Here is a 25,577-nt window from a genome sequence, read left to right as displayed (position 1 = left end):
CTTCTGTGCACTTGGCTAAACTTATCTACTTGCCCTTCTCCTCAAGCTCATCTCATTGCAGCTGCAGCTGCAAAATACTGTGCATTTTAACATGTAGCAAGAATAGCATTAAGAACTGCCAATACCTTGAGTCCATTGTCCTGTCTAACAGAAAATTGATGTTTGAGCTACTAATCCTCATCAAGTAGCTATTACAGAGGAGAACCCTTTGTGCAACCTCTCTGAATTCTGATGCACCAGTTTAATTTGCAGTTGTTTTGTTTTCCTCTCACTTGTGGCCTGCTACAAATCACCAACTCTTGACCACACTAAGCTAAGTAACTCTTCCGTAATAACAACCAGGTTTTAGACCAAGTCTGAGTGATCTCAGAAACGAGGTGAATTAAGAACAAACTCGGTGTTCATTCCTAAGTAAATCAGGAAACTCAACCCCAGGACACATACCTACACCTGGGACTGATCCCTCACATCTAGACTGGCTCGCCTGAAGCCACCAGAATCTTTCTTGGCCTTTATCTATTTTCATCTGGAAATCTGAATCAGAATGCCCATGTGTAAGTTTCCTTATGTCAACCTTGAACAGAAAGCATCTTCATTCAGATTGCTAACCTGAGTGATGCTTAATGGCCCAAAAGAGTATAGATGCACCACCTATAGGAGTCCGTCCATTATAGCTGTTGCTAAGATTCTTTGTGACCAAGACCAGGGGAGCATATTAATAAACTTCCCCATGGGAGCACTATTTGAACCAAAGAAAATACTAGAAGAAGTTTTTTTTTTTCCTTTCCCCTTATGGATAATATTCCTGCTATCTTTTTTCCCCATGATTTCGATTTGAATTTGGTACATCATCTTTCATAGTCTGCCTTTCACCTTTTTCACTGCTTTGTGGTCATTTGTAGTCCAGTTCCTGCCTCTGGAGTCACTGTATGAGACTGTAATGAATTTAACCCCAGGGTCCATGAGCACTCGTGCAGACCGGTGTCTTTGAGCACTCTCTGTGCTGACCCATGCCCTGTGAAGGCCAGAATGGAAAAGGATGCATGAACCTCTGCCCAAACATGCCTATAGTCCAAAATGTACACAGAAGTGTGTGTGTTGAACTGCATGTTAGTAGTAACTGTAGTTAAAGCATACCTAGTATAAATCTGTGTAATTTGCAAGTGTGTTCTGTTTTAATGGTTTTTAAGCTATTGATCTTGAACTTTTTTCCTGTTGGATATTAAATTTTACTGGAGGAATAAACGTGTAATCGATTTTCCCCCTTTCTCAGTGTTCACTAAACAATGGCTGTGGTTATAGCAACAGCTAGGCAGGGCTGAGTTTGACAGATCTCTGATTGCAAATATATATGGGGGCACTTCAGTTTATTTTTTCTCATCTTAAAAATGTACTGCCCTACTTAGGAGTCATGCTATTAGCCGTTGCTCAGATACTGTGTTTCTGCTCAGTGCAGCTCTCATTCTAACAATGTTTTTGCAAGGTAGATGAGTTACAAGTAAATGTGCCTTAATAGAATGTTCTCTTCTTATTACTTTCTTTGCTAGATAAATAACACTTAAAATCTTCTTATTCTCTTATGTAAAAATTTTATAGAAAAATCTCATGTTCTCTTAAAACAGAAAAAAGATTATAGAAGTACATCGGACATAATTTCTTTCAAAAAGTAAAAATAGCATACTTAATGTTTCATAAAACTCCGATAACTATTTTACAGCAATTGATATAATTTGATGATTAGTGCAGTTCAAGCTTATTGTTACCAATCATGTCCTTTTTGCTCTTAGCAATGAAATTATCTCCTGCATAATATTTTCCCACATTTCTTCTGAAAGTGAAATTATTTATGAAACTGTGGCTTAGCAACAGAAGGAGAAGGAAAATAATTCCTTTCTCACTTCAAGGGAGGCAGTGGAGTGTCGTTTACTAGAAAGAGCTCTGGACTGGAATATGGAAACATGGGTACTGGTTCCAATCTGCTGTAATATAAATATTTGTCAGATGAACAGATCAATGAATGAAGAAAACCTCTTTGGACCTCAGTTTCCCACTTCTAACACTGAGGATCTGGAGTAGATTATCTCTGTGTCTCCTACTAGCTCTAAAATTTCCTCCTTCCGTGTAAGCAGTGTCACCCTTCTTACTGGAACCCTTTGCTGAGAAATAGGCCTCTATTGTTACGATGGAGTGCCTTTGGTATGTGTCAGTGTAGTGATACTTTGCCTGTTTTTTATTGTTAATCTGTCTCCCGTTACTTGGAAACATTCCTTACCTAATGACACAGAAAGTCAGTGATTGGGGGCGGCGGTGAGGTCTTGGTCTTTATACCTTTTCTGATGTTCTCACCTGTGAAATTAGTTGCCCTGCATTGTTTTGGTCTGGACCCGAAGCAGAAAATTTTTGTGCATTTTCACATCTGTCCCAAACTCAATTTTTAATGTAATGGGCTATGTACCTATAAATTAATTTATCTACAGAAAATAACGCTTTAATATTTTAAAGCCACACCACACAAGTAAATGCATGCTGTCTCCATTTCCACCCCACCACGCTCCTCCGCCCCACCCATCCTCTCCCCCACCCTTGAACCTCTTTCCTCTGGCCTTGTCCATGTGTCCTTCATACAGTTCTTCGATGGCCCTCCCCCTATGACCCCCTATCATCCTTCCCCCGCTTCCTCTGGTTACTGTCAGTTTGTTCTTTATTTCAATGTCTCTGGTTGTATTTTGCTTGTTTGCTTGTTTTATTGATTAGGTTCCACTTATAGGTGAGATTTCCTCAGAAAACTAAAACGGAACTGCCTTTTGACTCAGCAGTTCTACTGCTGGGATTATACCCTAAGAACCCTGAAACACCAATCCAAAAGAATCTATGCACCCCAATGTTCAGAGCAGCACAATTCACAATAGCCAAGTGCTGGAAGCAACCTAAGTGACCACCAGTAAATGGGTGGATAAAACTATGGTACATTTATACAGTGTTATTTTGTTTTAAATCAATTGCCAGAATACCATTATAGTCAAATTTAACTGATTCAAAGGATTATTATACAGGCTCATTAAAATTATATCTATGAAGAACTTTTAATAACATGGCAAACTGTTTATAGTATATATAGTAACTGAGGAAACTGAGAAAAGAATTTTTGCATTATAGTTGATCTCAACTAAAGGAAAAAATAACATACTAACTGCAGTTTACTCTAAATGATGATATTCTTTTGTAATGACTTTTTCCCTGCATTTTTACTTTAAAAAAACTTGGCTAATAATTTTTGTAAAAATTGAAAATATAAGTTACATTGTGTTTTTGTTCCTTGTATTATTGCCAGTTTGCATTTCCCCATTCCTCACAGAGGAATGGCTCCGTGAGAGGAACAACGGAGAGAGGTTCCACTCGCCCACACACTGAGCCATAGCAGCAGCGGTTTGCAGTTCTGTGGCATCAGTAATGGGAAAGAGGGGACCTGCAGGGGTGTCCAACCTGTGGCCCATGGGTCTCGTGCAGCCCAGGATGGCTGTGAATGCGGCCCAACACAAAATCGTAAATTTACTTAACACATTATGAGATTTTGTGTGTGTGTGATTACATGTCACTGTGTATTTAATGTGTGGCCCAAGACAGCTCTTCCTCTCCCAGTGTGGCCCCAAGTCACCAAAAGGTCGGACACCCCTGGGCCACAAGGGTCAGTGAACAGAGATCCCACAAACATTCTTATTTATGTGCCAGGTACTAATTACATGCTGGAGATCTTCAAAGAATAAACTACATGAGTGTATCAGAGAAAAATGGACTGCTAGTCTTTGGGGAGAGACAGGCAAATCTTTGGTGTGATGAAAAGCTGTCGCACAAGGGGTGCTACAAGGGTGCTCTCACACAGGGGTGGAGCGGTTAAGCTGGTGGTGGAGTGGGAGGGGGACCCACCACTGAGGCTTTCATCTGGAGTTGCTGGAGAGGATGGAGGCAGAGTTGAGTAGGGAAGGCACAAACGAAAGTCCTTTGTCATGAAACTAAATGGTGGTTCTGGGAGTTATGACTCTTTTAGTCAGGGTTAAGCATAGACTATAAAAGAGATCAAGGGCAAATGTGGCAAGGAACGTGGCAGGAACAAAACCTGGATGGCTGTCTTTGGCTGCCTTGGTCTTCTAAATGAAAAGAAGCTATTAAGAGGTTTTAAAGCTGTGGATTGACATTAAATTTACATTTTAGAAAGATTACTCTGGTCGTGCTAAGGGGGATGGGGAGTGGAATGGGGACCCCAGTGGGAAGCTATCCTAGTGGCCTAAGCCAGAGGTGAAGCTGGCCTAAGCTGGGACAGTGACAGTGAAAAGAGGAGGAGGGAGTGGGTTTCAGGGTAAAATTCAGATTTAACAGGCCGATAGCCTGTTGGATGTGTAGTGTGGAGGAGGGGAGACGAGCAGGAGTCCTAGGGTTCTGTGCCCCATGGAGGTACCAAAGGCAGAGAGATTATAGGAGGAGGTGAGGGGAAATCATGAGTTCGTTTAGGATATAAAGTTAACACTTCTTTCTTTCTACTCTTTCTTTCTTTCCTTCCCTTCTTTCTCTTTCTGCCTTCCCATCCCTTCCTGCTCTTTCTTCCTTTCTCCCCTCCCTCCCTTCCCACTCATTTAATTACTTAGCCCTCCCTGTACATGGGACACTACTGTCCCAATCACTGTCCTAGGGCCACTGTAAATCAAGCCACTTTCCACGAGGAGGAAAGAGGTCGTCTTTACAGCCTCAGCTGCCGGTGTCTCTGACCAGGACACAGCTCATCAGGCCTCAGACACAAACTGCTTAACTCCTTTCCAATGGCACCGCACAGTGTGTGTGTTTATACTGGGAACACCACTAACGGCTATTTTCTTTCTAGGTAGTGCCTTTATTTCTGCTGTGTTTCTGAAAGAAAATCTGAGAGCCTCTGATTTACTAGGTAAGTAATTCTTCAAATCATGTGATTATATCACTGCTTAGTCAGGAAATAAATAATACTATCCATAAAACACATGTGCTTTAAGAAGTGGGAACACACTACTGAAACGGATGTGACCTTGGAGCTGCCACCTGCTCTTCCTGGAAAGTCCTTCCATCTTCACTGTGCCCACTCCCCGTACTGCTGACCACAGCAAATTATGATTTTAGAGTGTTGTCATTAAGAATTTTATGAAATCTTTATGAGCATAATAAAAACCCAATAAATTTCACCTCAAAGGATTTGTTTGTTGAACAGTTCCGTGAGAGTACTGCATAAAAAGGAAAACCACACACAGACATTGGACGCACCAGTTAACTACCTGACTTGTGTTTAGCTCTCTCTGAGAGAGCAATATAGAACACTGTTCTTCAAATTTTTATTTAGAAATACAGCTGTCAATGGAAAACAACAGTAGCCTTCCTGGCTGGAAGGAAGATGTGTTATATGCGAAGCCATCACAAATCAATTATATCTTCTATCTCTTGTTGGAAACACGTTGGAGGGAAGAATTGTGTGTGGAGACTCATGTTTTCTTCCTTGACAAAATGCCGTCCGAACCGCTGCTGACATGTGATAATGAGTGCGGTACTTCAGGCACGTCAAGTAAAGCTGTGTCAACGCGCTTCCAAGGGGATCACATTTATTTTAAAAATTTGAGCTTTAAATGGGACATGTGTTGCTATGTCGAGCCTTTGTTTTCTCTGATTATATTTCCCTTGAGCCTAGTGTCTTAAACGTGTTTTCACTTTTTCTCTCCCTCCTCCCTTTGATTCTGCTCGTAGAGTGTCTAGTCGACACTGTCAAATTCTTCATGGTTAAAATGCTTTTCCAGATTAAGTCATATGTGAATCGTATCTTGTCAAATATATTATTTTCTATACTTCTTAAAAACATATTATGGTGTACACAATCAGTTGTATGGAACCAGAAATAAGAATGAGCACTGCACTATGGAAAGCAGTTTGGAACTACCTCAGAAAACTAAAAATGGATCTGCCTTTTAACCCGGCAATTCCACTGCTGGGACTATATCCTAAGAACACTGAAACACCAATACAAAAGAACCTTTGCACCCCGATGTTCATAGCAGCACAATTTACAATAGCTAGGTGCTGGAAGCAACCTAGATGCCCATCAGTAAATGAATGGATCAAAAAACTATGGTACATTTACACAATGGAATTCTATGCAGCAGAAAGAAAGGAGCTCCTACCCTTTGCAACAGCATGGATGGAGCTGGAAAGCATTATGCTAAGCGAAACAAGCCAGGCAGTGAAAGACAAATACCACATGATATCACCTTTAACAGGAACCTAAACAACAAAACAAAAAAAACTAGCAAAATATAACCAAAGACACTGAAATAGGGGATAGTCTGACAGTGACCAGAGGGGAGAGAAGAGGGAATTTCAGCGGGGAATGGGTAGGGTTTACAGGAACAAATTTGGAGGACACATGGACAAAAACTAGGGGTGGGGGGTAATTGGGGGGAAGGGGGGAGGGTTGGGTGGGTGGGCTGGAATGGGAGTAGGGGGGAGAAAACTGTACTTGAACAAGGATCAAAATAAAAAAATTAAAAAATTTAAAAAAAAGAATGAGCACTGCCTGAGTTTTTTATTAAAAAACATAGGGCCTACATTATTTTTCTCATTTATCTAATGCCTTTAGGAAACTTTAAATTGTTTTATCTAAAATATGCCATCATTTGTAATTACTGGTTGATTAATGTTTAAATTAGTGTAAGGTATTTAATGAAGTAATACCAATGGATATAAAGGGAGACTTGCTAACTATTGTGAATATTAGTGGTAAAAAGGTGACTAATTAAAACAGAATCCCTGCCCTCAAATCTTCAAATAATATAATTGATGATTTTATATGTATATATATATACACACACACATATAAATATGCATGTATATTTATATACACATACATGTTTATATACATACACATACACACAAATGTTTTATATAGATAAAATTTTTTAAAAGCAGGAAATAATATGTATCATAAGGCCTGAAGCCATTAGTTTAGAACAGGGTTTCTCAGCCTCAGCACTGCTAATATTTTAGGCTGGGTAGTTCCTCCTTGTTGGGGCTGTCCTGTGCTCGGTAGGGTGTTCGGCAGCATCCCCACTGGCCTTTACAGATTAGGTGCCCATAGCACCCTCTGCACCAGTTATGGCAACCAAAGGTGACTTCAAACATTGCCAAATGTTCCCTGGGGGGTAAAACCGCCCCCAGTTGAGAACCACTTCTTTAGAGTAAAGAGGAATTATGCTAGTCAGGAGTCTCAGTGAGAATTTTTTATAGCAAAGGCAACATATGAATCTACTCTGACGGCTGGACAGGACAGACATGGGCCACATCCGAGCAGTTGTAGGAGGGCATACAGAGGGAACACACAAGAAGTGTTAACAGAGGTGCAAAAAGGTAAGGCAGGCTTCTGTCTAATTCCGTACCACAACAGCTGCCAGTAAGGCTTAGGAAAAGAGTGGATGGAAGTCCTAACTGTGGAAAGGGAAGAAATAGTACTGTCGATATGTGCAGATGGTTTGGTTACGTACTTGGGGAAGCCCAGGGCCAACTAAGCATACTAAAAGCAATTAATTGGCTCAACATCAAAGGATATAAATTAAACTGACTCTCACGGGTTCCAGTCTGAATTCAACTTCTGCTGCCAGCTGTGCGGCCAGCGTAATGTCACTTCACTCTCCGAGCTTCAGTTTGTTGGCAAGTGCTGGAGACTGTTCTAGTGATCAACCTGAGTGATTCACACAAGCACTTTGAGAAGTGTCAAGTCCTGTGAATTGTCACCAATTCTATGGCCAACTTGATTCCCAACAGGTAACACTAAAAAGGGGTGGTAAGGAACAGGAAACATGCACACATAGACACATGCACACGAATGTACCGAACAAAGTAAAACCTCTACTAATGCTTTGATTCTTTGCTGATTTCTCTTATCTTAATAGCAGCTAACCTTTATTAAATATTTTTTCTTTCCAGGTATTATAAGTGTTCTCTATGAATTATCTCCTTTAATGTGAGAACAACCCCTTCACAGCACTAACACAGGTTAAATAACTTGCCCAAGGTCGTATAGCCAGGGCCCGGCGGGCCAGCACTCTGATGCTGGCGGCCTGAGACAGCTGCAGTGCGAAGGCTGAGGCTGAGTCTCCAGTGTCAGAGACTGTGTGACTCTGCCAAGTCACTGTGTCTCTTTAAGCCTCAATTTGCTCACCTTCAAAATGGAGATGTTACCTACCTCATATGATTAAGTCAATGTGTGTAAAACTCTCAGTACAGGGCCTACCATATATTATTATTATTACTATTACTATTATTATTATTACTACCACTACGACCACTGTCAACTACCACTCTACTCTCCTGGTTTATCAGAACAAACCTTGATGAGGATATTTTTGCAAACTGTCATAATCCAGGTAACATTTCCCACAGCTCTGGTTGGGGTTCTTTTCTTTGCCTTCCTAGCTTGATGCTTAAGTAGGGCTGCATAACTGATATCACATTTATTTCATACTATAGTAAAAGTGATCACTGCTTGACTTTAATAAGGAAGTATTTAGTCGCCAACTCCATACCCATGTCTCCAACAGCAATGTCCTAAGATTACCATAATCTGAGGTGTTAAAACCCATTTTGTGCTTAGAGAAAGGTTTTTCCCCAACCTCACTCAGTGACGCGTTAAGTCACGTGTATTTTCTTTTGTCCTGTATTGCTGGTGCCTTGAGAAAATTTGACTCTTTCTGTTAAAATCTAAAAATGCATTTTTTTTCTTTACCAGAGACTATAACCAAACAGGGAAAAGAGAGAGTAGTTAGTGACATTTTTAAAAAAGATTAGCATATAAGCATGCTAAATATTAAATTGTCAAAATGTGCAAAAGAAAATCATTTCTATTTCCCTGCTTGAAGCAAATGAAAGTTTGTTTTGCATGATGGAACAAATGAAGATTTTTGGACCATGTGGGAACAAGCTGAACTAATTTATTGCCGAATGTTGCTCTGTGACTATGAGGCTTTTCACCACTAGCCTCAAAAAAATGACCTCACAAAAGCCATGTCTGAAAAGAATCGCCAACTATTATTAACTCAATGACAAGCTTTGGACTATGTTCTGATTCTTAGTGGATTAATAACTTCAAATTATTTTCGTGATTTTTTTGTCCTTTAAGAAAAAAAAGCACCAGATTTCTCCCCCCTGTAATCAGCCAAAAATGATAGTATGTTCCCTTCTTCTCTCCCTTAGTCATCAAAAGCACTGAACCTAATTGCCTGTGAGCCCTAGTTGATTTAAGTCCAGATAGTATTATCATAAAAATAAAAACTGCAGTCAATTCATCAGCACCCTCCAGAGACTAGTAACTTCATTACATCAAGTCACTCGTCTAAGGTTTCCCCAGATAGAATATCAGGAGATTCATAGTGAGAGGAAGACCACCTCCTCCCATCCTTCTCCCACGCCAAGGTCAGCTTGGTGTGGGGTCAGTGTCTAGAATACTAATCTAGCCAAACAAACCATAATTTCTGGTTGAGAGGACAGATGGGCTATGTTGGTTTCAAAGCTGCCTCGAGAATGGCAGACTTTTGGATAGTAGGTTCGGGACTGTTTGTATTCTCCACCTCCCTGAGACTTCCCAGCCCAGGACTTAGTTGCCATGAGCCTGAGAATCTGGAGAGATCGCACTGAGGGGAGAGAACATCCCAGATGGTTTGGTACTAAGGAGTCCAGTTTATTCTGCGACTCCTGGTATCCCATGAAAGTCATAGCTGAACCCTCATTGATCAGGAAACGTATTGCCAGGACCAAGAGAATCAGACATCAGTCTCAACTGGAGTCAGGTCAGCTCAATATTAAAAAACTCTTGAGGCTACCAGAAGTAAGGTCAAGTCATATTCCAGAAGCTTGACAATAGAGAGTGAACAGTAGCCAGCGTCTAGCTGGGGAGCAGGGACAAAATTAGAAGAGATTTCAGGCTTTACCTAAGGGGGAGGGTGGGACAGGAAACCCGATGTCCGCCAAGGAAGAACCGTACTAGCAGACCTTGGAATCCAAGGCTTGCACGGACGAGGAACTCAGCAGGCTCAGGGTGCCAGTGAGCAGACGTGTCCCAAGGAGCCTGATTCCAGGCTGTTCTCCCTTCAACCACTTTATCCTTCATTCTCAGGGCACAGTATCTACAGGAGACTTTTGTAACAGAGCAGCGCAGCTTCCTGAAACAGAGGCTGCAGCCTCACAGCTGGATCCGGTTAACTGTCAGACTCTTCCCAAAGTATAAAATATTCCTCAAAGCACTGCTTCAGGATGATAGAAATGGTCAAGTATGTTTAGAAAATATTACAACCATGTCTTCCTCTCTGAGGTTCACAGTGAACACCAACACACTGAGGATCTCAGGGGGTCCCTCTGTAAAAGAACTGTTTAAGTCTGTTTAATTCACCTCCTCCCGAATCAATCTGACTCGAGGCCTTTGTTGGTGGAGCTGTCATCTTATGGAACTGGTTCCAGTTTGGAGATGCTCTTCTAAAGGAACCTCAGGGCTGGCCAAGGGCCACGGGGGAGGGCAAGTCCTTCTGTCCCAGGTGGGGTGCCACATCTGACCTCAGGTTACACTCTGTACAGCTCCTCGGGTGCCACTGGCTGAGACCACAGCGTGAGGGACAGCCCTGAGCTGTCCATTCACCGGCCCTGGTCCTCTGTCATTTAAGAGGCGGGAGACTAGTCATTATGAAAGGAGACCACCTGGGTCCCAATCCAGGCTCTGCACTTAGCTAGAAGGTTCCAGACAAGATAGTTATTCCCTCTGTGGCTCAATTTTCTCATGTGTCCAGTATGGATGGTAATAGTTTAATAGTATACAACATTATGTACTATGTATATATGTATGTATACATATATGTTATAATAGTGTAATAACATAATAAATAGTATAATTGCCTTTCAGAGGTTTATTATAAGGATTAAGTTAGTTACATATAAAATATTTAGAATTGTGCTTATGAGTTTTAGCTTTTACCATTACAGCTCTGACTATCACATCCCAGTGTGATGATGATCACAGTGTAACTCTCCTGTCAGCCATGCCTGTCTGTAAAATCAGTAGTTTTAAGAATATACCCCTAAAAAATGATTGCCCTCCCCTGGCATATGCCCCCCCACCCAAGTTTACCTCATTTATAAAGATCAGGGATGAGTTTTTTCACCTCTTTTGCATGGATGGCAAGTTTATAGGAAAAGATTTTATTAGTATTTGTATATGGTATCAAGCTAAATCTGAACCTCCCCCCATTGACTGTAGACTTTCAAGTGACTTGAGTCGTACTTGATGTGAAAATGTGTTTACTGCAGGTCTGGGCATGAGGGTGGCGGGTGGGGCCACATCCCTGTGCCATGGTCATGTCCAGTAGTTGACTCGCACCTGCAGCTTACCCACAGCTGCTCCAGCTTTGGTCCCCACCAATGTCCAGGCACCGTGTGCACCAGTTCCTTGAAGATAGCTGCAGGTAGCAAATACAGGGCTGCTAGTGTGTCTTCTTCTCTGTCATCTGTTAGTTACGACATTTCCTTTCTTCTGTCTTCTCTTAAGACTAATGGAGAGAAGTCTTCACTAGGCACCAGCCAATTCCTTCCCGTCCAACCCTCCAGTCTTGAATTGAAGTGTTATCCCCTGAGAGGTAGCCCCAGAGACTCCTGATGATCCCTGATTATAATGTGAGATACAACTGTGAATTAATTTTTAGGTTGAACTCAGGTGGCCTTTGACTCTTGGTGTTTAGCCTCCTGAGGTCATTCTGTCCCAGGGTCCTCTGTCACAGCAGATCTCCAGGTGAGATTTTCAAGCATAGTATCCTGCTCCCCAAACTGGCCTCTTGCAGAGCCACATTCCTGTAGTCTAGCAGGTACGACATGTTAATTTGCACCTACACATGAGAAGACTGAGTCACAGAGGGATAAAGAACTTCCAGCCAGCAAGTAGCAGTGAAATTTGAAGTCTGTGGGAGTTGTTTCAGCTTAGATGCCAAGGTCCAATTCCAAGGTACAATTCTTGACCTGAAATGTAACTGTTTCCATGGGCAAAAAGCATATCAAGTGCTGCTTCCCTTCCTTTAGGGTCTCATTCTTACAAATACTCATTTGGGCAAATGGACCAGCAGAAGGTGAACTAGCCAGTTTTCTAAGTCAGAAATGTGTGTCTTTTGAAACAGGGAATATGCGTGACTTTACTGAAATACTAATAGCAGGAATTGACATCTCATGCCACTCTTAGGAAAAAAGTGGGATATAAATAAATCTTAAGGAAATTTATTTTAAGGAACTGCTAATGACTGTCTTCAACACTTTTAAACATGAAAAATGTGTACATGATTTATAAAGGAGACAATTATCCAGAAAAAAATAAATGACACCAAATAAACAAGTACATAACAGGTGGCAGCTATCCAGACTGCCTTTGTAATTGTTGAAGGTAGCTATGATTAAAATTATTAAGAAAAAAGAACATATCACCTACTTAGCTACCACAGAGTTCCTTACTAAACTCACAGTGATGTGATGCCCACATAGAACAATGCATATAAACAAATACTTTGATGCCAAGGTTGTGGGTTCGATCCCCTGTCAGGGCACATACAAGAATCAACCAATGAATGCATAAATAAGTGGGGCAACAGACTGATGTTTCTCTCTCTGTTTCTTACTCACTCTCTCTAAAATCAATAAATTTTTTAAAAGCTACTTTGAAAGTGTAACTGCAAAGTCATTAGTCATTGTATTTGTATGTAAAGAGTTTTGAAATGCAGTGAGGATCTATGTTGGTGTAAAGGAGGGCAGCGTACAAACACAGAAGCAGATGTGAAACGGGAGAGCGGGGATGTGTCAGGATGTGGCCCAGGGACCGTACTGGACAGTTAAATTAAATAAGTAGCACTCTCCCATATAGTAGAACACTGCAGACTTACAGAGAATGAGGCCACCAAATATGTACTGAAACATTCCCCAAGATGTTCTGTTAATTAGAAATAAAACATGATACAGGAGACCTCCAGCCAAGATGGAGGCATAGGTAGATACACTTTGCCTCCCCACACAACCAAAAGAAGGACAATGATGAATTTAAAAAATAAATAAATAACCAGAACTGCCAGAAAATCAAACTGTATGGAAGTCAGACAACCAAGGAGATAAAGAAAAAATATTCATTCAGACTGGCAGCAGGGGAAGTTCAGGAAACTCAGAGAGGCCCAAAGAAGTTGGACCCAAGGAAGCACACACCAAGGCACATCATAATTACATTAGCCAAGATTAAAGGTAAGGAGAGAATCTTAAAAGCAGCAAGAGGAAAGGAGAGAGTTACCTACAAAGGAGTTCCCATCAGACTGTCAGCTGATTTCTCAAGAGAAACCTTACAGGCAAGAAGGAACCAGGAAGAAGTATTTGAGTCATGAAAGTCAAGGACCTACATCCAAGATTGCTCTATCCAGCAAAGCTCTCATTTAGAATGGAAGGGCAGATAAAGCGCTTCCCTGATAAGGTCAAGTTAAAGGAGTTCATCACCACCAAGCCCTTATTATATGAAATGTTAAAGGGACTTATCTAAGAAAAAGAAGATGATCAAAAATATGAACAGTAAAATGACAACAAACTCGAAACTATCAACAACTGAACCTAAAAAAATCAAAAACAAAAATGAACTCAGCAAACAACTAGAACAGGAAGAGATTCACAGAAATGGAGATCACGTGGAGGGTTATCAGCAGGGAAGGGGATGGAAGAATGCGAGGAAAGGGACAGGAAATAAGCATAAATGGTAGGTACAAAATAGACAGGGGGGGGGTAAAAATAGTATAGGAAATGGAGAAGCCACAGAACTTATATGTACGACCCATGGACATGAACTAAGGGGGATGAGGAGTTACTGGCAGGAGAGGGGGTACAAGGCAGAAGGGAATAAAGGGGAGAAAAAAATGGGACAACTGTTATAGCATAATCAATCAAATATATTTTTAAAATAAAGAAATAAAGCACGATACAGAAAAGCGTGTATGATACTGTTTGTGTGAAAAACCCAGAATGCCTACACACTGTCACACACATGCATATGATACCTCTGAGGAGAAAACCTCAGAAACCAGCAGCTGCAGTTGACCTTGAGGAGAGGACCTAGGAGGCCATCAGGGTATAAGACTCTTCACTGAAAGCCACCTGTGTGGCTTTTGAATTTGTTACCATATACATGTGTTACCCATTCAAAAGTAAATTTTAAAAAAGAAATGTAAATGACACTACATACAGTTAGATGAGATAAAGAAATTGCTGGCAGAGGAACTCTATGTAAATAAGAAATTTGGATTTCACCAAAGAAAGTTTGAAGTCTCTGAGACTTATAAATTGTATTTATTTGCTTTTATACTAATTAACTATACAAAGTTTACAAAACTGATTTTTTCTTAATCCCTTCTTTCTAGAAACCTAATATTGGACAAGTATAAAAGACTTTTTTTCCCTAAAGAAAGGAGAAGGCTGACCAATAATTTTGCCCAAGTTCTTATATATGGTTTTCATTAATTTCCTCTTATTACAATGCTTAATAATGTATATTGTTTTTCATTTTTAAAAAGTCTCATTAGAAACAGCTTTGAAATTTGTGTGTATAATTTCTGTCTTCACAAAGCATTACAGAATAAATTGTTACTAAGATGAAACTTATTGTATGGCTTCTACAATACCCTGAATAGCTATTGTTTCGCTTGTGTGAAAAATCAAATGCTCTTTGTTTTCAGAAACTAGGTTTCAAAATCCTAAATCATTTGGTTAAGAAGTATAGGAAATTGGTGTCTTCAAATTGTGAGATTTTTATGGACAAACCAAATTGTGTCAGGTTAGAGTTGTAGATTCCGTACACAGCAGTGCTCACCTCAGTGATGAAACACATCGAATTGTGTGTTCAGGGGTGCTACCTGGAAAATGCTACATGTATCCCTTTTTCTAGGGCTGCTAATTGTTAATAAATGAGTAGTTTGCAGTGTTATTTGGAAACGTCCTTCCTTTCCCGCCTTCCGTGGCCACTCCCCCTACACATTCCCTTCCTCCACTATTTTAAGAAATGTTAACGTGAAGACAGTAACATATTTCTTACATAGGTTCATTGTGTGATATTATACTCAGCTCTGCCTGGAATTCTAGATTCTAAATTGGATTAAGTAAACCTTACAGCAAAGCCAATGTTGACCTTCATCATTTCTGCTAAAGCACAGGGGGCAAACCCAAGGCCCACAGGCCAAATCAGCCCCTCCACCTTGTTTTATCCGGCCCGGCACCTTGTTTCTACCCGACGGCAGCACTGAGCTCCTTGCCCCTAGTTAAGGAGTAGTTGCATTTACACAGTCCTAAAGTTACATTCAGCCCTTTGAAGGCAACTGCCAGGCTGATGTGGCCCCCAGTGAAAATGAGTTTGACACCCCTGTAAAGGGACCCCAGTAAATGGCAATGATTAAGGTGCTCATTTACCAGAGTTTCAGAGTGTAAAGTCACCTGAAGTGTTTGTGAAGCCTCCAAAGATGAGTAAGTGTGGAGTGGATGGTCCAGTGATGGACTTCCCTGCCCGCTGGCCCTCCATCTAGATCTGGGTCTAGGTCTGCCCTGGGCTTGCTGGCCCACGTGGAGACAGCCAGCTCAGTGGTGCTTCCATGTCTCCGCATGCAGCTGTCCTGGTCTTCCCCATCGTAGGGCAGAGCTCCTCTGGAGAGACCAGGACTCACCTGGAACAGCAGAGACAAACCAGCAGTTGTGTCTTGCCCCATCCACCCCCTGGCCCTCATTGCCCTTTGAAGTCAGTGCCCTCAGACGAATGTGTGGTGTGACCTAGGGGTCGTTTGATAAGCCTGTCTCAATAGGGAGGGACCGTGGGCACCTTCACAAGTGGTGCTCAGTCTATAGGTAATGTTTATGTCAACAAAAAGACTAGAATGTCCCCTTTCAACTTGTTTTGTCTTTTCAATTTTATTTAAAGGTATGACGTTGGCATTTGCAGGATCATATTTATTGGTGAACTTTGCTCCAAACATAACTCAGGCGATCTCTGCAAGAACGATACAGTGCTACTTTGTTGGGTGGCAGTTCCTGATCTATGTGGTAAGAATTCCCATTGCTGTGGCAGCCGCTGTGTTCTCTAGACCACTGGTCCATACAGATGTTAGAGAACTAATGCAAACTAATGTAATCTTTTCAGCATTCATATCTCATTAAAATATGAACATATTTGACCAACAGCAAAGTATTTGAAACACTAACTCAGTGATGAAAATCCCCTAGTTTCCCAAGTGTCCTGTCCTTGGGGGTGACCCAGGACTGGAACAATTTCTGCAACATTTAATCTGACAAATTTCAGAGCAACATATTTTAGGACAACTCAAAGTAAAAACACCCTCCCCCCAAAGAAAAACCTCTCTTCCAAGGTCAAAGGAAAGGAGCCACAGACACATTTTACTGCATTGAGTTTTGTTCAAGTTAGATACTCTCCTCAAAAAAGCTCTCGTTGAGACCAGTGCCACACATTGTCTGTGGAATCATGTATTTTTTGGATTAGATGTGACTGAAAAGCTATTTGCTCCAGTCCTCTGCCAATAAAACAGGTAACACAGTGTGATCCTACTATGCACCTGTTATTTAGAACTCACTGGTGGATTTTGTTCCAGTGTAACTAAGGATATCACAGCAGGGACTGCATGGTGTTATGTCTCCTCTGGCAGTTCCTTGTCTGTGCAGCAAGGATTGCTGGATCTCAGCATCTCTGAGATACGGTCCTGAACACTGGAACCTAAATGTTCACAGGTCTTTTCTCTTTGTAATCTCCCACTCTGCTCCTTTCTCTCGCTCAACAAAGACGCTTAGATTTCTCTGTTAAAAAGAAATCTTCATACACTGTCCACCCTTTACTAGACTACCTTAGTCCCCTTCCACTCACCACCAAAATTTATTCCCCTCCATCTTCTCAGCTCCTATTCACTCATTATTCATTATAATCTCTCCCTGGGTCCCTTCCCACGAACTGCCAAATGGAAACTTTGGGGGAGGGGTCTTGCTTCTTCTTGAACCTTGTGTGGCATTTACTCTTGGCCCATCGTCTTCTCCTTGAACTGCCCTCCTCCCCACGAACTCCGTGTGTTCCCCCTTTCTCCCCTTCCTCTCGAACTGTTCCATCCCGGGCTGTCAAGAGTCCCCTTCTTCTCTCCTGCCAGCCACTCCGCTCTTACCTGTTCATGCTAAATATTCATCCAGGGTTTTCTTGGGTGATCTCATTGCCCACCCCGCCATCATCCTTTGGAAGGACTTGCAAATCCAGACCTACGTTTTCTTCCCGGGCCTCTTCTGAGCTGCGGAGCCACGTTCTCCTCCATCCACAGATCACTCATCCCTGCCTGGGTGTTCCATGGGCTCCTCAAATGTAACATTCCAAAAACTGAACTCAATACATCTTCTCTCCTAAATGCCCTCCTCTCTTATGTTGGGAACCACTCCTTGCCCCTGGCCCCCATCGCCCTCTAGGACAGGGCTTCCCAGCGCAGGTTAGCCTTCCTCAGGGCCGTCCTGCTCTGTGTCTGCCACCTGCCCCACTGTACCTTCCTCTGGCTCCACATGCCCAGTCCCTCAACTAGCATGGCTGCTGCCCATCAGGCCTAAGAACTAGAAGGACTTGTTGAGTATTCTGTGACAGTCTAAGCTTGAAGTCCTACCAATACATTGTACTCTTTGCCTAGAGGCAAAACAGATTCTTCATCCAGTAAGAAAAGGATTACATAGTTTACGACCAGAAATGAATAGCCTAAGTTGAGTCCTTTGGAGATTTAAGATGCATCAAGACTTATTTGGAGGGGAATAAACAGCATTGTTTGATGATGATGTATCTTATTTTAACACCAGAGAAAACATTTGAAAAAATAAAACGACTTTTTATTAAAACTTATATTGATATTTCCACAAAAACCCTCTGGAGTTAATTGCATTTTGGCATTTCCCAGAGTCAACTCTTAACATTCATTCATTTTTTTATTCACTAATTCATTTAATGTATGAGTCACCCTGAGTACAGAGGGGAATTCCTGAGGCAGGAATTTCGATCCTGGGAGAGACCCACAGTTCTGTAAAATAATGAAAGTGTATTTGAAAGTAAATGTCACCAGAAAAAAAGGTAATTCCAGATATTTATTAGAGAGGATAAAATAAACCTTTAATAAAGCCACATTTGAATAACACTATTGGCATTAGACCCTGAGGGGAATAGATCTCCATTATCTTGGTTTGGAATTTAATCTGTTATATGTTGCATCTCTAAAGACCGGAATTTATCAATTATATACGAAGATCTTGAGCTAAAGTTTGGTTTCAATCTGTTAAACATCTAAGTGAGTAATATTTAGTCCTTGGCTGTGGCAGATTCTGTGCCTTTTCTGCAAACTATGACTGCGAAGATCATAATTACAGTAATTAAGACTGTTCTTTAAAGTATCTCTCATCTAACTGTTTTTATATTACACTGAGTATAAGAGCAGAATCTGAATTGCGTTCCAGGACTGGTTAAAAACTAACAAATGGGTCCTGGCCAGTGTGGCTGTGGATTGAGCTCCGGCCTGCCAACCAAAGGGTCGCCAGTTGGATTCCCAGTCAGGGCACATGCCTGGGTTGCAGGGCAAGTCTCCACTAGGGATGCATGAGAGGCAACCACACACTGATGTTTCTTTCCCTCTCTTTCTCCCTCCCTTTCCCTCTCTCTAAAAATAAATAAATAAAACCTTTAAAAATAATTAAAAAAAACTAACAAATTGAATAAAAATATTTTAAAGTCTGAATGAGTTTTACATCTCTCAATAAGGGATTGTAAAATCGTGTTACAGACTGGCTAATTGCATCCCCTTGGCTCATGTATTTACCAGTACCAGGCGGATGTCCTTTTTACCTGTAAGGCTCAAAGGAACTGGAAGCCTCAGATACAAGCCCAGGAGCCTATCCTCTGAGCTGGGGCAGGAAGAGGATTTGAGAAGCCTGGTGTCCATTGGCTAATAAAGAAAGAAGTGTCCTTTGTTCACCCATGAAAACAGCCTTCCTTAGCCCATATTCATACTCATGGAGGGGTAGTCCTACCTGGTGCTTGCCAAAAAAGCAAAACAAACTGAGTGGATTTTCAAGGTCAAGCTAACTTGGAGAGATGCTGGGTAACATGGCCCCTTCTGACAAATACATCATCCCTCTTAGCATATTGAAAACTAAAAGTACTTTAGGAAAGAGACAGGCTTAATTCTGTTAGTCCTGCATCCCACAGGCTTATGTGGCCATGGGGCCCCTCTCTGGACAGACCTTTTGTTGATTAACACCTATTAACTCGGGCTGAGCCCACATGAGGAAATGCAGCTCTGAGCCTCAATCGCTTAATGTCCTTTGGCAGGCTTGAATGTGGCCGTTTGGCCACCCGTACTTGCCAACTGACTATTCAAATTGAAACCTCTGTTGCGAACACAGAATCCTTCACAAAACAATCTGCATGGTGCTCATTTTCTCTCCCCCAGACAAAAAATTAAATCAGCAGAACCCCAAAGGTGATTAGCAAGTCAGCCTCCCTGGCAAAGCCGCTTCGAGAAAACTGCTTGTAAGAACTCAACATCTATCGCATGAGGTTCATTTGCTCTGTTGTCTGAATGCAGGTGGCTCTTGCAGGTCTGCCCTGGGGTGTACTTCTGCAGGCACAGGAGCCACCCCTCACTGAGCAGGCCGACCCTGTTCCCACTCAACTACATTCTGACCTTTAGCTGCACAACAGCCCTGTATGTTAGCAGATGGGGAACCTGAGGTAGGGAGGTTCAGAAACCTGCCCAAGGCCACATGAATATCAAAGGGCAGAGTCGGAGTTCAAAACAAGGCAAAATGAGTCCTCCTCTGGGCGCACACTCGTGTGCACCTCACTGAGCAAATTCGTGAAAGCTGACTGCCGAGGACCAGATCTCTGTCCAGATTTGGTCTTAGAGAGAACCTTTGCAGAGCTCATTTCTTTAGGACACGAAAGCTCTGACAGGGGCCTTACTTTTAAGAAAGAGCTTGGTGAGAGAACAGGAAGTGGACGCAGGCTCAGATTTTGGTGCTGGAAGTGGGGCATCCGCGGTGCAATTCTGTGTGCCTCTTTCGTCCCATCATCCCGGCGGGGCCTGCCGGAGTTCTTTTTGCCCCTGGAAACAGGGTGAGAGTGAGTGCCTTTGAAATCTAATTAGATCAGAGAGCCGGTCCAGAAAACCCGGAATCCGTTCAGAAAACTCGTCCTGAACACTGTGGTCCTCTGGAAAGGCTTCGGGTACCAAAACCTATCAGTTTCTCATTGCTTATTGCATAACGAATTGTCACACACTTAGGGGCTTAAAACAGCACAAGTTCATTACAGTTTTGAAGGTCAGAAGTCCAACCCAAGGCCTCAGTGGACTTAATCCAAGGTGTTGGCAGGACTGTATTCCTCGCTAGTGCCTCTAGTGGGGATTCTGTCTCCTTGCCTTTTCCAGCTTCTAGAGGCCACCAGCTGGGAAGGCTTTTAAAGGCTCTATAATTACATTGGGCCCACTTGGATAAGCCAGGATTTTGTCCCCATCTCCAGATCCATAGCCTTAATCATGTCTGCAAAGGCCCTTTGCCATGTAAATAACATACACTAAAGTGCCAGAGAAGATGTGGACATCTTTGGAGTACCATTATTCTGCCTCCAGAGCTACATAACCCCTCTGAGCCTTGGTTTCCCCACCTGTGAAATGGGGATAATAAGAGTGCCTACCTCCAAAGGTGATTGTGAGGACTCAGTGAATTAGTCCAAGTGAAGCGAGTGGTGAGCCACTCAGTAAGTGCTGCTGTTATTTCTCACCTCTGAGATAGCAGCAAAGCGGCCTCTTCGTGGGTTGCAGCCACCTGAAGAAATCACAGTTTCTTTAATATTGTTGATATTTTCCAAGAGGGGGAACAGTGTTGCTAGAGAAAAATTAACATTAATTTATTGTGCTTGAATATTTTATTCCTGGAAACTCCATGACGTCTCGCCACAAGACAGAACCCAGGGCAACTGCAGTCCCTCTGTGAACAACAGGATCTCACGTTTTATTTATCTGAAGCCTCAGAGGCAGAATTTGCAAAAAGTCACAATGCATTTTTAGAACTGGTAACTACCCTCATCCTTACCCCACAAACTTGGTAATCGGCACACAAATAGAGTCAGTAACATGCTCTGTGTGTTAGAAGAGCCAGAAGAGCTTTCTTCTGTCCATCAGCGGACACTGTGGTCCCAGTGTCGCGTGACAAGTGGAAGGTGGTGGCCGAGCAGAGGCCAAGCTGAGACGGTATCTCTGTAAACAACCGATGAGTCGTGCCAAGGCTGGGACACCCAGTGCCATGACGGCAGCCTTCTGGAAGGTACAGAGATAGGAGTTTAACAGCTCTTATACTGCCGTCTGATTGAATCAAAGGCCTGGCAAATGGGTTTTATAAGGAGAAGTTAAAGTAATTGGTTTAATTTACCAGGAAAAGAAGACTGCGGGATGACTTAATTTTCCACATTAGATGGAAAGGTTTCTAAGTGAGGAAGGTTTGGTCCTGCCGCTGGCCGTGCCCCCGGGGGATTACAGGGAGAACACAGCCCAACACACAAAACCTGGAATGGAGACAGTGGAGCTCTATGTTGACCTAGGCAGGCCCCCACAGGTACAGTGCAGTCCTGAAAGCTGTGAAGTCCCCAACTCCAGTAACTATTAAGAAAAAAAAATACTGGTGTTGGTATTTTTACTTGGCCGATGTCAGAAAAGTAAACATTCCTATTTATGATTTCAGTCCATGGGTACTGTCTCTTTGGGGGAAAAAAAAAAGGTTGCTTCAGCTTGTCTTAAAGACCTCTGAAAATAAAAGAAATAAAATAAAATTGAGAATTCAAACTTACACTAGAGTTTTCTTAAGGGTAGGAAAATTTTAGACATTTGGTCAATTAATATTCATCGAACCATCAGTTTATTAGACATTAGGTCTGTTTTTTGCCATGTTGTTCACAAAAGATTTGAGATGGAATTTATTCGTAATTCCCTAAATACTTCCTGAGCGACTGACTCAGTCCCAGGCGCCGGAGTCGAAGTGGCAAGCAGACACGGTCACTGTTCTCACGGAGCCGAAGTATGAGCCGGGGAGACTAGCCGAAGACACGTGGATATGTGAACAAGAAATAGGACCGATGGTGACAGAACATAGCCACCTCCAGTCCATCGTGGTAGGGAAACTGGGCAGCTCCGTTAGATCGGAGCGGTCAGAGAAGACCTCTCAGGAGGTGACGTTTAAGCAGAGAGCCGGGTGAGTAGAAGGAGCCACAGGGCAGAGCAGGGAAAGGGTACTGCAGGTGGCAGGGTGAGTGCCGAGGCCCACGGGCAGGAGCGCTCCGAGGACTGCCAGGGGCTAGGGAGGGAAGGAGGCCATGTGTGGCTGGCTGGGGTGGGGGGGGGACCATCCGGGAGCAAGTTGCACAAGATGAGGTCAGAGAAGTGAGCTGGGGCTTTGTGACCCGGACAGAAGCTTGGATTCTGTTCAAAATGTGGTAGGAAACCATAGGAGATGTAAGCAAAGGAATGGTTGGATCTGATTGATGTTTCTTCTACATGTATCATCCTGGATGAGTCTCATAAACACAATGCACAGTGGAAAAAAGCAAGCAAGTGGAAGCAATATGACCCCACTTGTATGAAGTCCAAATACATGGAAAAATAAATAGGGCGTCATTGGGGGATACATAGAAATGTGATGAACCGTAAAGAAAATGAATGGTAAACACAAAATTCAGTACAGTGGGTCCTAGGGAGGTCGTAGGAGAAGGAAGTGCAAGTTGGGAGGGGCACACGACAGACTTCAAGAGTACCAGTCAGTTCTCTTTCTTAGGTTAGGGGCACGTGAGTACCTGCCACATCACTGCAAATTCCTTCTATGGACACCGCCTGTATGCTCTATGAATAAAATAGTTCATTATCCAGACCGTGTTTTTAAATGATTCCTCTGACTGTGGAATGGCTGGATTGTAGAGAGGCAAGAGTAAAACCAGAGATGAAAGAGGAGCCACGGCAGTGGTCAGAGAGGGGCGGGGAGCGAGGGAAAGGAGCCGTGTGGGGAAGGCACCCGGTGGGGGGCGGTGCGTGGAGACCCAGGGGAGAACAGGTAGGGAAGGTCTGGCAGTCACGAGTTAGGTGTTGCCCACCCTTGTGCGACCGAGTATTAAACAGGCATTGCGGGGACAGCTAGTAGCAAGTTGGGTGCAGAAGACTGGAGCTGCAGGGCGGACAGGACTGGAGACGAAGTTTTGGGCGCCGCTGGCGTGCCAGTGACGTCAGAGCCCTGGGTCTGGACGGCTGGGGTTTCTGACGAGGTCATTCTCCCACGTTTGTAATTGTCGGAGGAACTCCGGTCGCCTCGCCCTCGACTGTCATGTGATAACTTGCAAAGTCAAAGAAGTGTGACGTTCTCAAGACTTTATATAGAATACTTTATACTTTACCCTTTTATCTTTTTTATTTCTAGATTTTAGAAATATTAATTTTCTGCATTCTCCTATACTTCTATAAAAGAAAAGGAATGAAGCACATCGTAATTCTGCTAACTCTGGTGGCACTTCTAGGTAAGAATGTATTTTTGTTTCTTAATTTTCTAATCTAGCCATGCTAAGTCAAAAAAATAGGAAGGAAAATACTTGAGCATTCTATTCCTTTCTCACTGTTCACACTTTTCAACTCAGATCTATAAAAAGAAACTGAGTCTCAATGATACACACAGTACTTTGCATGCCTCTTGCTACAATTAATAGACGTTGCTTTTAAAAATATGTTTAGTGATTTTTACTTTTTGGTTATTTCATTTGCTCTCTGACACCTTGAGGACTTTTCTCTTAGTAAACAATTGAAAAATATAAAAACAAATTATCAAGATCTATCCTGTCTACATTCTTTTAAACTTTAAAATATGGCTTATTTGAGACAGTTGTGAGCGTCGTGGTTTTCTTATACGTAACATCTCTTTCCTTCATTGTTTACCTGCTCATTTCCTTTCTTCCCCCGGAAGCACCTTATAAGATTCAAAACTGATTAGACAAGCCCACTTTGTGCTTCTCCCTCCCTACTCACTATCTCTCTCTCTCTCTCTTTCACACACACACACACATAGACACACATGCACTTCCATATGTATCAGCACTAGAAGATCTTACTAATCATTTGGGAAATTCCCTTTTTAAAAATGTATTTGTAGTTCTTTTGCCTCTTCACCAGTGAGATGGCCCATACGTTGCGTGGCGTTTGCTGACTTTAAACACCATACTTACACCAGTGGGGCAGGTGCAGCCACTGGGCTAACCAGGTGCTGGGGCTTTCATTTGTTCATTTCATCAACTAGTTCTCTCCTTTGAATTGAAAGATTTGCATTTGTGATAGTTACATATGGAAGGAAATTCACTCCATGCCATATTCAGGTATGCTATTGATCAAAAGAACAGAAAAGGAACTTTATGTTCGTCTCCTTTCAAATTACCAGATAGGGAAAAAACAAAGCAAAGAACTAAGAGGAAAAAATGTACATTATGTACAAAAATATTGAAAACAGAGAAAATTTAAATAGATAACTAGAATGACAGAATTAAGATCATATATATCAGTTATGAGCATAAATGTAAATGGGGTTAGTTCACCCAGTAAAAAGGAAAGATTCCCAAATGGACTTCATAAAAATTCCCAAATGGATTTTGAAAAAGATTCATCCAGTCTGCTGTGGTTTAGCTCTATAAGAGTCTGCAAAATAGCACCTTTTCTGACTGGCCTTGTTGTCTATAAAATATTTTGACTTTATAAATTTCATCTAAAACAAGATCCTTCAGACTGAAACCAAAAGAAAGCCAGTCATGATATTGCTTTCTAGGATGACATCAAGGCAGAAGCAGCAAATGCAGCGAAGAGTCCTGGAGGTCCCCCACTCGTATTTAGCTGCTAATCATGGCAGGATGGCAGTGAGGAGGAGGAGGTACCAGGAATAGAAATGTAAGAGTAGGAGGCTTGTCTTAGCTCCTGGGAGAGAGGTAGACAGGAAAATAGGTAAAGGTAGAGTAACTGAACGCTTCAGGTTGATTTGACAGCTCTAGTATTGAACTCTAAATAAATCCTGAAACAGGGACTACAATATATGATTGTATAACTGGCCAAAAAGAAATCCTTAATAAATTCCAGGAAGTTGAAATAGTACAGACCACACATTATCAGATCACAGCGAAGTAAAAATAGAAAATAATAACAAAAATAGAAAGCAGTAAAATCGTACCACTTAGAAATATTAACACTACTCTTAAACTGCACCTAGTCCAAAGTAGAAACCAAGATTTAATTGTGGTGTATATGTTTTAAGTTATTAGAAAAACATTTCATATTCAACCCATGGTTTATAACTAATGCTGTATTCAGAAGGAAATTATTGTTTTAAATGTAAGTCAATTAAGCACTCAACTTAAGAAGTAAGGGGGGAAAACCCCACTGAAATCCTTAAACAAA

At 42.1% G+C, this 25,577-nt stretch overlaps 1 protein-coding gene across 2 annotated transcripts in view; it reads left to right on the top strand.

The window, feature by feature from the left end:
• Nucleotides 1–25,577, top strand: part of NIPAL2 (NIPA like domain containing 2) — a 72,352-nt gene that overhangs the window by 31,797 nt on the left and 14,978 nt on the right. For both annotated transcript variants that reach the window (XM_036031286.1, XM_028534071.2), the window contains exons 4-6: nucleotides 4,874–4,933; nucleotides 16,013–16,134; nucleotides 23,569–23,665. In XM_036031286.1, coding sequence (XP_035887179.1) covers nucleotides 4,874–4,933; nucleotides 16,013–16,134; nucleotides 23,569–23,665 — 279 coding nt within the window. The remainder of the gene's footprint in view (nucleotides 1–4,873; nucleotides 4,934–16,012; nucleotides 16,135–23,568; nucleotides 23,666–25,577) is intronic.

Source organism: Phyllostomus discolor, chromosome 7, assembly GCF_004126475.2.
Source record: "Phyllostomus discolor isolate MPI-MPIP mPhyDis1 chromosome 7, mPhyDis1.pri.v3, whole genome shotgun sequence".
NCBI lineage: Eukaryota > Metazoa > Chordata > Mammalia > Chiroptera > Phyllostomidae > Phyllostomus > Phyllostomus discolor.
The sequence above is the reverse complement of the archived record's forward strand: the minus strand, read 5'-3'. Positions and strand labels throughout refer to the sequence as shown.